Source organism: Sapajus apella, unplaced genomic scaffold (genome assembly GCF_009761245.1).
Source record: "Sapajus apella isolate SASKATOON/1434 unplaced genomic scaffold, GSC_monkey_1.0 scaffold20, whole genome shotgun sequence".
Taxonomy (NCBI): Eukaryota; Metazoa; Chordata; class Mammalia; order Primates; family Cebidae; genus Sapajus; species Sapajus apella.
The window spans coordinates 3941578-3958668 of record NW_022436960.1 but is presented as its reverse complement, the minus strand read 5'-3'; the positions used below and the strand labels follow the sequence as shown (position 1 = coordinate 3958668).

The window sequence follows — 17091 nt, the reverse complement described above, 5'->3', positions numbered from 1 at the left end:
ATATTGTTAACCATTTTAGTGGGAAGAATTTCTTAGGTTTGTTATGTACTAATGCATTGTATTCTTAAAAAATGGAAAGTGAAACTCAGAGATCATAGACAATGATAAACCTAAGATGGTGCATATTTTATTAAGAGCTCTATGTATCATATATTTTTGTCAATTAAAAACTAAAAATAAAAAGTTCTGTGGAAAAACCTAATTATCTACATTCTCTAGAAAATTTTTTTTATCCTTCTAAACAACAGTGGAAACATTCTTCCTGCTCTGTCCCTGTGCCCTCCCCAACTTCCCCATCCCAGTACTGACGTTAGGCTTATAAAAGACTAAGAATTCACTTTGGCTTAGTAATCAGTACATCCCTTTCAAAATCTTACCTTCAAAGACAGATCTGTCCTCCATTGTCAACGAAGACTGTTTGGACTTACTAGTTCACTTCTACTTGGAAAGTACTTGATATGAGAAAATAAAGAATTGCAAAGTCTTAACTTTGAACTTTATAATTATTTGGAATCAGTTTTCTTCCATTCAAATTTATCTCAGCCAAAAATGTTCAATATCTGTGTTTTCACCTCTTGTTTTTATGATCCATTTATTTCCAAAACTTAGAGGAGACTCCCGAGTGGAAATGGGGTCAACACAGCTAATCTCTGGCTTGAGTTAAAAAGCAAGACTTCTTAATCTTGAAGATGCTAATTTTTTTTTTAAAAGACTATTAAGTGACTTTTTAAAAAGCCAAGTCTCAGGCCAGTCATGGTGGCTCACACCTGTAATCCCAGCACTTTGGGAGGCTGAGGTGGGCAGATTACCTGAGGTCAAGAGTTCGAGACCAGCCTGACCAACTCAGAGAAACCCCACCTCTACTAAAAATTTACAAAATCAGCCGGACATGGTGGCACATGCCTGTAATCCTAGCTACTCGGGAGGCTAAGGCAGGAGAATCGCTTGAACCCAGGAGGCAGAAGGTGCAGTGAGCCAAGATCGCACCACTGCACTCCAGCCTGGGCAACAAGAGTAAAACTTGGTCTCGAAAAGAAAAAAAAGAAAAAACCAAGTCGCAACTTCTTTGTAATAGGAAAACACAACATATCTATTAATATTTTGATAGAAATTTATTTTTACCTTGAGAGTAAATATTATGCAAATTAATTCTATTTGCCTATCAAAATAGTTAAGCTCTCCAATGTTATGAATAGGAAAATGAGATGATAAAAAGAAATCCAATGGACAGAAATCCATTGTAAAGGCAACAAAAGTGAAAACTGTAGTAAACTATAAAAGCAAGACTCTAGTCTAACACTCTTGACTGGTTAAATGTGACCTAGAATGAACTGTTGTCCAGATAAACACTTCTATGACTGCAGCAGGAGGGAAAAGATGCACAGTTAATTAAAGGATTTTTTGCTGATTAAAAAAAGGGCCCAAAGATAATGATAGGTAATTAAGAAAGAAAATATTATAACTGGCTACAAGCAACATCCACAGTAACATAAGAATGAAGATATATTCACTGTTCTGTTAAAAACATTTAATGCCACAGTAATAAATGACTCCCAGTCCTCGGTGGGGGAACAAAGTCCCCACTCCATTCCCAGGAGTTCGGTCCAAGGGAAGGAAACACACTTGAAACTCTTCCTCCCCACCCACAACAGAAGCACCAGGCACAGTAGCCAGGGAACAGGCAAACCAGTCTCTAAAGACAAATAACCTCTCAGAGATGGATATTCGTCCAACTACACATAAGAAAGATAAGAGTATTATTAGTTACAGCTCTAAAACCTACTTCGGATTTGTGATAAGAAGAAAGACTGTATGTAATTCAAACATTTAAGAAACCTGGTAAGCCTCAAACTAAACTGACATCTAGTCACAAAGCATTCACAAATCCTACCTCCCTGACTCGGAGGTAGGATTTTTACTAAAACACAGCACAAACTATGCACCTGGTTTCATTGATTTCAATAAATATTCACTCCAAGCAAGGCTCTGTCGCTGATGGTCATATTTTCCCTAGTGCTGTAATCCTGTCATTCTCCTCCAGGCAGGAGAGTACCGCATTTCAATGAGGCTGTTGTGACCGTTTATCAGAACTCTCAAACACAAACAGTTGTCCAGTGGTTGAACTTTAAATAGGAAAAATATCTGAGCACAACCTCCACATTTTTCTCATTATCCAGTGGCTTCTAAAGCAAAAGTTTAATTATCATTTAAAATGTGGCCTAAATGTCCCCGGCACAGAAGAGCAGCTCAGAAACCATCACTTTCTTATTGACAGTCTCACCGTGCTCTTATGAGAAGTTTTCGCTATTACCATACACACAGACATATAGATGTTTTAATCTTCAAATCCAACATGACTCCAATTCCAGGAAAAAAAAAGCACTGAGATGTTAGCACACTGGAGAGGCAACCATTTTACTCCTTCAAACTAAAGTTCCATTTCAGATATTAACTTACAATCTTAAACACACAGAAAGGAGGGCGGACAGGAAAGGGGTAGCAGAAGGCTAAAATCCAAGGCTGTCTGGGGTCCCAATAAAGAGGTTGTTCTGTAGCTGTTTGAGAACTTGGCTTGCAAACTACTTTCTTAGGCCAGAGAAAAACTCCTCCGTAAACTGTTGGAATTTCACCAAAGAATCAATCACAGCAGCCCCTGGGACTAATCTGGTACTGCCGGACTTTCACGCATGGTAGCCCGTATAAACACAGTCGATACAGCATAGTTCTAGCAAGTCTTGGCAAATTTTAACGGTGGAGAGCAAGACTACTTTTATTTTTCTATATTCTTGGGTTAAATGTTTTCACTTAAAATAATAAACACTTCTCCAAGATTATTATGGTTAGCTCAGTTTTGAAATACTGGCAAGGTCATTTCAAGAAGAAAAATGGGAAAGGGAGAGGTATCTTTTACACGAGATAAAAAATTCACTTTTCAGTGTTCCGTTGAGTTTCAACAAACGCATATATAGTGGCCTCATCAGCACAACAATCAGGCTACGAACAGAGTTAACTCTTCGAGGATTCTTAAAAGCAAAATTAATTTGTCAGTATACTTTAAAAGTATTTTTGCTTTTGTAACCTCACCTCATTTATTTAGAAAAGCAAAATAACACGGTCCGAGTGATCCCAACGTGTGAATGCCTCGGCAATAAACACCCTCCTCCCAACACCGGCCCGGCGGGGGTGAGCACCGCAGCTAGGGGCGCGCGTCACTGTCAGCTCCTTTCCCCGAGTGGAGACGGGGGAAAGGCAGAGTTGCATCCCTGGGCTGGAGCCACGAGGAGGAAGAGTTTAACGGCGGAATGACAAACTCTAAGCACGGAATGCCTCTCCCTAGTAGGGCAATGCGCGTGTGGAGCACGGCCAGCGTCGCGTGGGAAGAAAGACGACCTATTTCCTACGACCGTCTTCCTAACTGGACGGAGCGGATGGGAGGCGGGGGCTGGTCCTCGGGCACCCCGGTGGGCACTGAGGACTCGCAGAGAGGAACATAAAACCGCACAGCCTTCCCCGGGCAGCGGGGTGACGGAAAGAAGGAAATGAGAGCGCGACCCGGCCGCACGCAGAGCCGAGCAGACCAGCGCGAGGGGCCCGGGCCCCACCCGAGAGCGGGCGCGAGGGCCGGGGACAGGGGGGCAAGCACAGGGAGAGCGCTGCCTGCACCTGCCACCACCTCCGGACCGGATGGCGCGGAGCCCGGGAGTGTGGGAGCCAGAAGGGACCGGCAGCAGAGAGCGCGCGCCTCCCGCCCCGCAGGGCGCCAGGACAGAGGCCGACCCGCGCCCTCCGACCCCGCAGGGCCCTCCCTACCCCAGCTCCGGGGCTCACGCCCGCCCCTTCAAGCCCCGGGCCCGGAGCGGCCGGCAGGGCTCGGGCGGTGGCGCGCGCCGGACTTCAGCAGAGGGGCGCCAGCCAGGGCGGGGGGCGGCCTCGTAACGCTCGGAGAGGCAGCGCGAGTTTCTCTCGCAGCCCCCGGGCCACATGCGCGCAGAGACCGCCGCCAGGACTCACCTGCCCGCTTCCCCTAGCGCAGCGGGAACGACGCACTCCGGCCCGGACCCCGCCGTCCGCCTCAACCAACCCCCAGGCGGTGGCAGTGGCGGCGGTGGCAGTGGCGGCGGTGGCGGCGGCGGCGGCCGGACGGGAGGGGCGGGACGGCAGCCTGAGACGGCCCTGCCGCCGCGGCCCAACCCCGCTCCGCCCGCCCTAGACCCCACCTCCAGGCCGCCGCCGCAGCCGCTCATTGGTCCGCGCCTCGGACGCATGGGCGCGGCCCCGCCTCGCCGCCAAGCCGGCGTTCCGTTCGGGGTCCTCCCCAGCCAGTGGGCTGGCGGCTCCCGGGGGCGAGAGCGGCCAGCTCAGCCGCCGCCAACCCCGAGGTCGCAATTGGCTGCGTTCGCCCCCGCCCCAGCTCTGATTGGGCGAAGGGCGACCCGGACCCCGCCTCCGCTTCCAAGTTCCGTTAGCAGGTTTGGTTGCTCCAGAATCTTTTTCGCCCCGGGGGGCGGGACCGACGGGAGTGGCCCTGTGGCTGGCTCCTCCCCCTGCACGCAGCAGCCACTAACCCGCGGGGCGGGGGAGGAGGAATGAGGCGGCCCATTCCGCTTTTGAGAGCCCTGCTTTCTTCCCATTGGTTAACAGGCATCCTACTTTCTCCGCCCCTCCGGTCGCTTGGTTTTTGTCTCAAGACGCAGCGTGATGACGTATTCCCCGACATTCCACATGCAAGATGGCCGCAGTCGGCAAGGAGAGACGTCGCTAAGGGGCTTGCCTGAAACGAGGGGTGAGTGACCCACCGATTGCGGGCGGCACCGCCCACCTCCCACGTATCTGGAGGTCGGAGTAGGTTATGGCCAACCGCCGCCATCCACTGGCGGAGTCTCTCTTTTCGGATTCCGCCTCCCTCCGCTAACCTCTCGTACACATTGAACTTAGCGGGCGGCGCGGGGCTACGGGGCGGGCTTGGAGTGAGGGTCCGAGGCGCCGGGGCGGGGCAGGGAGGCCGGGCGCACCCTAGAACTGGTGGCGGCCCTCGCAGTAGGGGTCAGTCAGAGTTAGGGGACTTTCTAGGGCTTGGGCAAAAGGGACAGGGGTGTCACCCGCGCACAGTCTCATAGCTACTGAGTACTCATATTTCCCCGATTATTTCGCGGCGTATTAGTCCCAAACTTGGGTAGGCCTGAGACTTTTTGGAGATTGTTCTGTATCTAGGGTACTCCGACTTTGGAGTTTGAAGAGCCACGTAACGAGGGTGCGACTAGGAATGAGGAAAAGGCACTTCCGCGATTAGATTTCGTTCTTATGGAGACATCGTCTTTACGGACCCGCTCCTGGTGCTTAATTTGGTTTGTTATGAGAGAAATTGTTATTTAGAACATGGGACCGAAAGTCTAGAGGTTATCTGACAGCTCCTAAACTATTGTCTGCCCAAGATAGGCTCGGTGACGCTTCCTAAATTTAGATTGCCAGTTAAACGGAGCTTTCGCTAAGTCATCTTAGGTTAGGAACTATTTTTTTTTTTTTTTTTTTTTTTTTTTTTTCCCGAGACAGAGACTGTCTCTGTTGCCCAGGCTGGAGTGCAGTGGTGCAATTTTGGCTCACTGAAACCTCTGCCTTTCGGGTTCAAGCGAGTCTCCAGCCTCAGCCTCCCGAGTACCTGGGATTTCAGGCGTGCGCCACCACGCGGCCAGGCTACTTTTTGTATTTTTAGTAGAGACGGGGTGTCACCATATTGGCCAAGCTGGTCTCGAACTCCTGGCCTCAATTGATCCTCCCGCCTCGGCATCCCAAAGTGCTGGGATTACAGGCGTGAGCCACGGCGCTCGGCCAGGAATGACTAATAAGAGCATTTCTTAAGGGTGGTCTTTTATGTTTTTAAGGGAAACTTGGTGATGTTTGTGTATCTCGATCTAAATCTCTCTTTACAGATGTCTAGCACAGTGCCTTGCAATTTTAGGCGCTCATTAAAGGCTTGTAGGAATGATGTTGCTAGAATGAAAGCGAGGAACTTTCAGCGCCCAGAACACTGCCTGACGTTTATTAAGCCCTCTGTATTGCCCAATGAAAGAACCAATAGATGATAGTAGTGATAGTAGTATTCACAGACATTTGGATTAAAGTTGTGTCATTAGGATGCTTACCTGTTAAATAATCTTGACTGTGAATGTAGTGATTATCCAAGATTGTTTTATTCAGAGTGACTACCACTGGTGTCTCTTAGGGGTTTTTACCCGCTTTTATCCCATTTCGATTATATTGTGATGCATTGTTCATGCTTATTAGTTGATTTCTGGGCAAATTCTTTTTGAATTTGTTCCATTTTGAAAACCTAGTTTTCACTAACAAGCAACAAAAACTATTGGAGTTGTTAATGAGGTTCTTAAATTTTAAATGCTGTTTCTAAAACTGAATGTCATAAAGAAAAGTTGGTCATATCTGTGGCCTATTAAATGAGCTAGTTCATTTCAGGAGATTATATTTGAAAGCAGTGACTCTGCTGAGTGCCTAAAAGGGAGGGCAGTGTTTTCTGCTTGTTTTCTTTAAAACTGGGTAAGGACAAAAAAATCTAGAGGAATTAAATTCAAGGTAATTGAGATAACAGAGTGATCATATTTTTAAGCTCAAATTGTTTACCAGAGTAATTGCAGATGACATTGTAAAATCATTATTGATGAAAAATCCTAAAAATGCAGTTAATAATAGAAGACTAGTGTCTGATAAATGTCTCAGTTTTCACCAAGAGCCATGAGATGGCTCTTGGATGCTAGGAACCCATTAATAATCTGTTCTAGAATCTTGTTGGAAGAACCAACAAGTTTATAAGAACTTGGGAAAGGAAAGCTGATTCTCTCAAGCCAGCAGAAAGTTTCAATAAGAATAGGACAGGTGAGGCCAGAGGTAGTGGCTCATGCTTATTATACCAGCACTCTGGGAGGCCAGAGCTGGAGGATCACTCAAGCTCAGGAGTTAAAGATGATGCTGAGCAACATAGTGAGACCTCGTCACTACAAAAAAAACCAAAAAATTAGCCAGATGTCTTGGTGCATGCCTGTAGTAGCTACTCAGGAGACTGAGGCAGGAGGATCACTTGAGTCTGTGAGAGATCAAAGCTGCAGTGAGCTGTGATTGTGTTACTGCACTCCAGCCTGGGCGACAGAGCAAGACCCTGTCTCAAAAAAAAAAAAAAAAAAAAAAAGCCGGGTGACACAGATCATATTTCCTTTTTTTATGGTTTTTACTAGACTGGTGGTGATTGGGGATTGCTGGACATAAGTTCATTTAAGTTTATTTAGGACACTGAACATAATTCTGTGTCTAGACAGAAGAGCTAAGTGTGCATTGGATTAGGTGTAAATGGATTTATTATATCCATTCAAATTACCAAACCCAAAATGTTGATTAATGGGTTGATGTAAGCCTGGGGAGATGTCTTCGGAGATATACTACAGGACTCTGGTCTTGCCCTGACCCTGGTTAGCACTTTTATATTACCAACTTTAAATATATAAGAAGCATGCTCCTCAAGTTAATAAATGCACTTAAACCGTGTAGTGATAATTAGCCAGCACATTAGATGACACTAATATAAATTTACTAGGCAAGATTGTATACAAAAATAATAATTTAAAAATAAATGCGTTTACTTGGAGTGATTAAATTTATAGACACTCAATTTTTCTTGCTTGACAAAAGTGGTTCTAGGATGTAATGTTCCACTCACAGAAGCAGAGCAGTGTCTAGAGTGAGGGAAGGCAGTATCTTGGTATAAAGTAAGACAGATTGTGAATGCCACTTGTTAGCTGTAAATTAGTCAAGTTGCTTCGTGTCTCTGGCTCCATTTTCTCAGTGATGAATTGTGAAGATAAGTAAACATAGCTTGCAGACATGCTGCAACACAGCAGACACAAATGGACGTGTTACTGAATGTTAGTTACTGCTCCTCTCCCATGTACTATGCACATGATATCTGTTTTGATTCCTAATATTTAGGGGGAAGTTGAAACACTGAAAAAAAATCATGATGAGGAAAATGGTTAGATTTATTTACCCTAGAGAAGAAAAGAGAATGTAAAATTGCTTTTACCTATTTGAAAGTCAATCAGTAGATAGGGGAAGTGTATTTTCAAGGCTTAGTTTAGGGACCCTGGTGGAAGTTCGAGAGTTGGTAAAAGGTAGATTTTACTCATACATTATTTTATGCAATCTGTGTAGCAGATCTAGGGGATGAGCAGAGCAGATAAAAATCAACATAGGAATACAGGAATTATGTGAACACGAGTTATTGATACCCAGCAATGGCATAGGTTGTTTTATAAACTAATGAGATTTCATTGATAAGTGGCCAGATATTACTAAGAGGGGATTTCGATATTGGGTGAGAGAATTGCATAGTGATATTTACTATTGTTTCCATAATTCTAAATGTTGAGAATATCTTTAGTCTTTTATGATGTAAAATGATATTTATGAAGCACATTCCTGAAAGGTGCTGCTAAAACATCCTGACAGGTTACTTGTTTATGGATTTTCGTTTTGCAGAGTTCATAAATCTCAGTCATTTTCACAGTAATCACGAGCTGCTAATGCGAAAATTTATAACTTTAGGGTCTTGCAAAAAAATAATTGAATAGGGAACAGATTTATAGAACTGAGGCAAGAACTTTTTCAGGGAGTTGTACGATTTTGAGGACTGTCTCGATTCTGTTTATGTCCATAATATTTTCACTGCATTTCATGAATTTGTTCATTCTGCCTTGGAATCTGCAGGGACCAGGAGTTTGGCCAGTGACAGAAGGTAAAACAGAATTGAATGTACTTATGATTTATCCACCTGTAGACTGAGATTCTTTTCCATCCCAGTTACGTCCCTACTGGGTTATTTCTGATACTACTCCCCACTCTGCCCCTTTCCCCTCAACAGATATCTTGGCATTCCACTTCCTAGATAATATGGAGGGAGTTTGAGATTTTTTAGTTACTTCCTCCCCCTTAACAGATTCTTTAATAGTATCTTTCTCAAATTTTTTCTTCCCTTCTCAGGGAAAGAGGGAGCTTTCTTTCTAAGGTTAACTTTTTACTGTGCTTTTTATTATCCCTTGACCAGTCACCCTCCCTTGTTCTGACTCCTCTAGTGATTCCTTTTTTTTTTTTCTAGCTGCAGACATTTTTCATTCTCCTTTATGCTGAAAAATAAATAAAAACCAAAGAATAACAAAATAACAAAACCTATTCCCTGCTATTCCCCGTTACTCTCTTTGAGAACAGATGTCTCAAAAGAATAACCTATTTCCAGCCAAGCGTGGTGGCTCATGCCTGTAATCTCAGCTACTCAGGAGGCTGAGGCAGGAGAATCCCTTGTACCCAGGAGGCAGAGGTTGCAGTGAACATCACTGCACTCTAGCGTGGATGACAGATGGAGATTCTGTCTCAAAAAATTAAAAAACGAATTAGAAAAGAATAACCTATTTCCTAGCCTGTTTATTCTTTACGGTTTCTACACCTTCTGCCCTATTGCACTTCCAAAAATGTTATTTTATTTATATGTGTATGTATGTATTTTACTGAAATGTAATTCTATACCATACACATTACCCACTTAAACTGTACAAGTCAGTAGTTTTTAGTATTTTCAAAGCTGTGCAACCATCACAATTTTCAGTGTCTCTAATAAATAGCTAATCGCCAATTCAAGTAAACTTTCCTCAGTCCCTTGTCCTTTGACTTTTCTTTAGCATTTGTCACTGTTGACTATCATCTCTGTTTTAAAGCTGACATCCCTTGGTTTCTTTTGCAATTGAGGATGCTGATTTCCCTACCTCTTGGACCAGTCTGTTTCCCTTTCTCTAAGTTGGTGATTCTTAGTCTGCAAATGAATAAATCATAAGCACATTCAAGTCTGTTTTACCTTCCTATCATTGGGCAAACACTCTCCTTTGGTGATTCTTCCTACTTAGTTCAAATTCACAGAGTTCTGTACCCAGACCTCTTTTTTCACTCTCTGTTGCTCCGTCAATCAAGTTGACTTCATAGTTGTCACCTCTGTATAGATGAATCCCAAATAGATATGTTCTTTGGATACTTGAACTGGCCTATTTCTCTTGTCTGATAGATATTTCCATGAAAGTACCTTAAAGTTCTTCAAGCTTAGTATTTATAGAGCTGAATTCTTCTTTTCCTCCCTCCTTATCAAAACCAGCTCTTTCTCTTGTCTTATCCATTTGCCTTTTTGGTTGTCACCCTCTGTGTCAGTCAAACTTGAAATCATCTTTTTCCATTCTTTGCCTTGTGGTCAATTATGACACACACACCCCTTTTTCCCACTGCCACTGTGTAGAGACAGGTATGTATTAGGCATTACTTGAACTGCTACTATAGTCTCCTAACTGGTCCTCTTTCTGCATGCCTCTAAACAGCCCTTACCCCATTGCTCTCTCTCCCCTTACCATGCTTTATTATTACTTGTGGCACTTACCATTCCCTGACGGTTATTCATATTTTTATTTCTAATTGTCTTTCCCACTAGAATGTAAGTTTCCTGGGGCAAAGACCTTGCCTGTCTTGTTCCCTGCCATGCCATTAAGGCCTGGCTCATAGTAAATGCTCAGCAAATGTTTAAATGAAAAAGTACATGGAAAACGGTTAGGCGTATGTATCTTAAAGTAGCAATTCCCAACTGTAAATAAATTGCTAAACTGTGCTAAGATATTGATTCCCTCAGCCAACTGTCCATTTGCCTTCTGTTATAAGAATGTAGTGCATGTTTAACACTTACTAATAATCAAACACCAGAAACATTTTACATGCCCAAACAGTAGAATGGTTAAAGTGTGTTAATATTCATAGAATAAAACTGTACCGTACAGCAGACTTTCTCGGCTTTGGCACTATTGACATGTTGGACCAGATAATTTCTTGTCAGGGGGGAATTGTTCTGTGCACTAAGGAAGTTCAGCAACATTCCTGGCCTCTACCCACACTAGATGCCAGCAGCAAACCCCCAGTTAGGAAAACCAGAAGTGTCTTCAGACATTGCCAAATGTCCTGTCCGGGACATAGTTGTCCCAGGTTTGAAAACCCCTGCTATGCAGCAATGAGAATGAACAAATACTGCTTTATGCAACAACAGGAATGAATCCCACAAACACAATATTGAACAGAAGAAACCAAATGTAAAAGAGTGGTGCTGTGTCATCGCACGGTCCTTCAAAAACAGGCAACACTAACTGATGGAAATAGAGGTCACAGTAGTTATCTTTGGGAGGGTAGTGACTAGGAAAAGAATGAAGAGAGCTTCTGGGATGTGGTACTGTTCTATTTCTCAACTGAATGGTGTTACACAGGTGTGTTTACTTTGTGAAATCAATCAACCATACACTTATAGTTAGTGCACTTTTCTTTCTGTGTGCTATAATTCAAACCTAATGTCTTAATTTATGAAACCACTACCCACACATAGGCAAGTATTCCTTGTTTATTGAGGGGTTGATGAAGTTAAGGATATAAGAAGCCCTCCTGGTCTCCTGTGCAGTCTCATCTGACTTTTTCCCCGACTTTTTAAGATGTGAAAGAATAGTGCAGTAACTATTTGTTTACCTAGGGACACATATTAATTTTTTTTGCCGTGTTTACCATGTGGTTGTATTTTAGCTGAACCATTTAAAAGTAGGTTGCAGACATCATGATACTTCAGTCGTCATCTGCTAAGAATAAAGTAATTCTCCAGTGTAATCACAATGTCATTGTTAGCCCCAAAGAAAATTAACTGACAGTAATTCCCTTCCTAATATCTTCTGACAATACAATTGATACTTAACTATTTCCTAATTGTTTGAATTTTTTTTTAAAGGATCTAATCAAGGTTCACACATTGCATTTTGTTGTTAGGCCTCTTTAGCCTTTTTAAATCTAAGACAGTCTCTCTCTTTTCTTTTTTCATGACACTGACTTTTTTGAAGAGACCGGTCAGTTTTTCAGTAGAGTGTCTTATCTTCTGGATGTGACTGATAGTTTCCATGTTGTGCTATTTCACTTACTCTTCTACCTCCAGTATTTATTGTAAACTGGAAGTTAGGTCTAAGGTTTGCTTGAATTTAAGTTAAGCTTTTGGGGGGCAATAAGACTACATAGGGAGGTGATATTTATTTCATGTTGCATCACATCAGAAGCTACATAATGACAGATTTTCACCCTTAGTGGTGTCAAGTGTGATCATTTTGTTAAGGATAAACTGTATTTTTTATTTCACAGTAGTTAATATCAGTGCTAGCAAAGTAGCTTTTATTATCAGTACCATTTTATTATCAGTAGTTATTATCAGTGCCAACAAAGTGCTGTTCTCTCTATATATTAATATTATTTGGACACATGGATTGTATATTCACTATTTTCTGATCAACTACAGTCATTTTTACTATTCAAATTACCTTGCATTTGTCCAGTGAGCACTCATCATGGTGGCTCCTATGTCTTTTTTTTCCCTAGCAAATCATTCCTTCAGCAGTCCTGTGTCTTGACAAGCTTCGATTAGTCTAAGTACATCCCAGTCAGGCTCCAATCCCAGACTGGGAACCCTGCTTCCTTTTAGAGGGCGATGGTGTTGAAAAAGTTAAGATTTCAGCATTAGGATTGTCATTGCTTCTTGGTACTTGAAAAGGAGAGAACTGGGATATATCTGGAAATATTTTTAGCCATGATTTATTTTGATATCTTCAGTTAATATTTAACATTACAGATTTTTTTCTTAACATTTGGTTTTAATTAGTGACACTACTAACAGTATATTAATGAAGTTTTAAGACTTTCTTGGGGCCCGCTACAGTGGCTCATACCCATAATCCTAGCACTTTGGGAGGCTGAGGCAGGAGGAACACTGAGGCCAGGAGTTTGATGCTGCAGTGAGCTAGGATCATGCCACTGCACTTCAGCCTGGGTGACAGAGCAAGACTCAATCAATAATAAATACACAAATGTAATAGGTTTCTTTTCAGTTCTTTTTGTCCTTAGAATATACTCAGAGCAAGACTCTGATTCAATAAATAAATCAATAAATTTTTTTTCAGTCCTTTTTGTCCTTAGGATTTCTCTCACTAAGGATATAACAAGATCAGAAATTACTTGAAGCAATTTTTTATGTGGTTTTGTTGCCCAGTTGGTTTATTTTGAGTTTTAGGATTTGCTTTTTTATTTTTAGTTAAGTTTATGAGTATGTTAAATATTTACATGATTCAAACATCAAAAATTATGAAAGTACTCAGGAGTCAAGCAGAAAGAGCACCTAATGGCCACATTTTAATAATTTGAGCAACAAAATAAATAATGGTAGTATTGGGTTATAAACCAAAAAATAAAGTACATGTCTATACTAAAATAAATAAATGGGAGAGAAAGAACAAATATTAACAAAACTATTCCAAATAATAAATGTTGAAGCAGTGAAGGAAATAGAAGGTTAGCACCATTAGAACACCCCAGTACTAACATTAGTACTCACATTAGTGAGTGCTAAAATTAGTAGTTGAAACTTGAAGGAGAAACCAACGTTTGTATAGTATTTTGCATTGTAAAATATTTTCCCCAAAATATTTACTTACCACTGGGTGGTTTTAACATATGTCCACAATTTTGTTTGATACCTCTTCCTCCAGAAAGTGGAGCTTAATTCTCTTGCCCTTGAGTGTGGGCTGGACCTCGTGACTTGCATCTCAGGAATAGATAATAGGAAGGGAAAAATAATAATTTACAGGAGAAACCTGGCAGGCTCCATCTTAACTAAGAGATAATGGTTACCAGTAGTGAGTCGTTCTGATATCACCTATCCTCAAATATGATGTGTAGTTAATAGTGGTTATACCAAAGTTAATTTCTTATTTTTGATAATGAACCATGGTTACGAAAGACATTTGCATCAGGGAAAGCTAAGTGAAGGGTATAGACAAAAACTCATCTATCAGCTCTTCCATAAGTCTACAATTAGTTTAAAATAGAAGCTTTCATAAGAAGTCAAAGCTGTATAAAAAGATAGATACATATAGAAGTCTTGTTTCCATTCCTGTCTTTTCCATCCTGTTTTTCTGCATTTCCTATTGGTAATTTTTTTAATTTTAAAAAATAGGGATGTCTGTTTTCTCCCCTCCGTTCTTATATAGATGCTAATACACTGTGTACACTGTGCTATATATACCTTGCTCATCTGGAAATCTCTCTGTCCAGTACTTAACGATCTTTCTCACTCTTTTCAACAGCTGTGGGGTATGCTATTGGCTACATGTGCTTGCTGTGTTTTACTCAGCCAGTTCCCTGACAATGGGCGTTTTGGTTGTTTATAGTTTGGCCATTGTAAATAACACTATAGTGAATAACCTAGTGCACATGTTGTTTCATGATTGTGAAATTTCATAGTTCTGATAGTATTTTCAGAGTGAATTCCTATCTGTGGGATTGCTAGGTCAAAGAGCAAATGAATGTGTAATTTTGTTAGATATTGTCAACTTCTCTGTGAGAGTTGGACCATTTTGTACTCCCACCAGAAGCTCATAAAATCACCTATTTCTCTGTAGCCTTGCCAACAGAATACATTGTCAAACTTTGGGATTTTTGCCAATCCAATAGGTGAGAATTGCATCTCAGTGTGATATCTGATTATGAACAGTTTATATATTTCCTAAGGTTTTAATTAACTGGTCTCCCCCCTGCCCTTTGAAAAGTGCTTAGTTTAATCAATCACACACAAAAATGTAAATTGTTAGTTCAGCCTTTTCTCCGGGTACTTAATTCTTCCTCTTGGAGGAAAGATCAGATTTCCTTCAGAGCTACCAGGCGCAAGAAAGAGAATACTCAGCCCCACCATGTCACCTTCCCCACCAGAAATGAGGCAGGTACACAGAAAAGGTTAGGTTTCTAGATGAACTGGTGAGAGCCTTGGCCCAGAACATGGCCACAGAGCTGCTGTTTTCTTGCTAACCAGACTAACGTGGGTCTAGCCAGCAATTTTGGAACCTTCATTTGAAAATTTCTGCTGTCTCTGATCCAGGTTATGAATGACTTATTTGTAACAGTGCCTGTAGATGAGATCCTTGGTTTGGTTTGGTTTTTTCTTTTCTTTCTCTCAGCATGGAGCTTTTGGAGAATGTCTTTATTCTGAATGAAAGAAAGGGAAGAGGATGAAAAAGCAAGAACAGTTTAAAGGAGTTCCTTCTCTCATGGACCACTTCTGTCCACCCACTCCCAAATCACAATATGCACATTTGGTTTACATCACTGAATTCAGTGATTTGTGCAGATGTGAATTAACTCAATCCCATGGCTTGTCTAAGTGAAAGTGCCTACATGGAATAAACTGAAAAGGAGTGCTGGATTGAAGAGATGGTTAATTTTGGAACATAAATCTTTGCAAAGATTAAGGCAGGCCTGGGTTTTACTGAAGAAAGGAATCTGTACCATCATTAGAGGACCTGTGTGTCTAGTGAAGAAAAACCAGAAGAAAGTGAGATGTACTTGGTTTCTTCCAAAACTTTGTCAGATAGGTTTAACCCTTTAATCTCGGGGTGGGGGTATACTATACTTTTTAAATTATCATGAAATTTGGGATTTATTAATGCTAGTACTGGGGTCACCTTACAGTATTGTGTTAAATTGGCTCTGGAGTTAGCCTGGGCTTCTAACTGGCAACCGACAATACAGTTCCTATAGGAAATATTGATCGCAAACCAGATACAATCTGTGATTGTAGATTGCTTATAGTATAGAGTATTCCTTTCCAACTTTGCTTTTCTCTTTCTCATAGGATTCTAACATTTTCAGAGAACCTTTTGGAAAGAACAAGTCTACTTCAATAAATGAAGGAGAATAAAGAAAATTCAAGCCCTTCAGTAACTTCAGCAAACCTGGACCACACAAAACCATGTTGGTACTGGGATAAGAAGGACTTGGCTCACACACCCTCACAGCTTGAAGGACTTGATCCAGCCACTGAGGCCCGGTACCGCCGAGAGGGCGCTCGGTTCATCTTTGATGTGGGCACACGTTTGGGGCTGTATCCTGACTCTCACTGGAATCTGTTACAGATAGGCACCACACCCACCACCAAAAAATAAGTAGATTCTATAGACAAAACAGATACTAGAGCAGTTGTTAAATATCTTTGTTTGAATGTTGTTCTGGTGGGGGTTTTTCTCTTTCTGGTTTGTCATTTTAAAGGTGTAGACTTAGCCACTGAGGAGGTGGGGCCAGCCAGGAGGATATGAGCACCCATTATTAAGATCACAGTTGAGGCTGGGCACAGTGGCTCATGCCTATAATCCCAGCACTTTTGGAGGTATAGGTTGGAGCATCCCTTGAACTCGAGTTCGAGACCCGCCTGGGCTGCAGTGAGCTGAGATAACACCCTTGCACTCCAGCCTAGGTGACAGAGATGCTGTCTCAAAAAAAAAAAAAAAAAGATCACAGGTGAAATGTTTCTAAAAGGGTGTTAAAAGTATAAACTTCAACCTGCTAATTCTCGTACCAGAATTCTGACGCGCTGAGATTCCCATCTCCTTTCTTCGCCGCTAACATTGTTTACCACTGATTTTGTTGTTGTTTGTCTTTATTATTTTTCTACATTTAACTAAGAATATAACCTGTAAAAGTTATTGGTTAGCGTCCTTAACCAGAACAGACACTATGATACCCTGGCAACTGGAATAATTTATTTTCATCGCTTCTATATGTTTCATTCCTTCAAGCAATTCCCAAGATATGTAAGTATTTGAATTTTATTGTAATTCTCTGTCATATGTTATTATTTCTACGTGGTTTGCTGGACTAGTTACAGTCTCTCTTTTTCTCATATTTTCCAGAAAGTATTTATTATTATACAGTATATACTGTATATAAACAAAATCAAGTTTGAACTTTGTTTATTCCAATTAGCCATGTTCAAATCTGTTCACTTAGGCCAGTATGGACCATAGTCATATTGTCATTTTGTACTTTGTGTGAAAGTTTACTCCCTTGTTACCTTTCCCAAGATAAATTTAGGCTTATAATTGAGACTCAACAAAGACCAAGAAAGCAAAATGGGACAGAAGTTGTCTGTGCCATATCACTCATTCT

At 41.6% G+C, this 17091-nt stretch overlaps 2 protein-coding genes across 5 annotated transcripts in view; one reads left to right on the top strand and one right to left on the bottom strand.

The window, feature by feature from the left end:
- Window positions 1-4240, bottom strand: part of SETD3 (SET domain containing 3, actin histidine methyltransferase) — a 79803-nt gene extending 75563 nt beyond the window's left edge. Inside the window, exon 1 of the mRNA XM_032287448.1 lies at window positions 4012-4240. The gene's annotated coding sequence lies outside the window, so the exon portion shown is untranslated. The remainder of the gene's footprint in view (window positions 1-4011) is intronic.
- A 70-nt stretch (window positions 4241-4310) lies between these two features.
- CCNK (cyclin K) overlaps window positions 4311-17091 on the top strand; it is a 29877-nt gene continuing 17096 nt past the window's right edge. The window contains exons 1-5 of one of the 4 annotated variants that reach the window (XM_032287452.1): window positions 4330-4469; window positions 4642-4783; window positions 15108-15481; window positions 15782-16030; window positions 16655-16736. In XM_032287452.1, the coding sequence (XP_032143343.1) occupies window positions 15834-16030; window positions 16655-16736 (279 nt within the window). In that variant the 5' untranslated portion in view covers window positions 4330-4469; window positions 4642-4783; window positions 15108-15481; window positions 15782-15833. Of the gene's footprint in view, window positions 4470-4575; window positions 4784-15107; window positions 15489-15781; window positions 16031-16654; window positions 16737-17091 lie in introns of those variants that run through there. The other 3 variants (XM_032287451.1, XM_032287449.1, XM_032287450.1) reach the window with 3 other exon arrangements.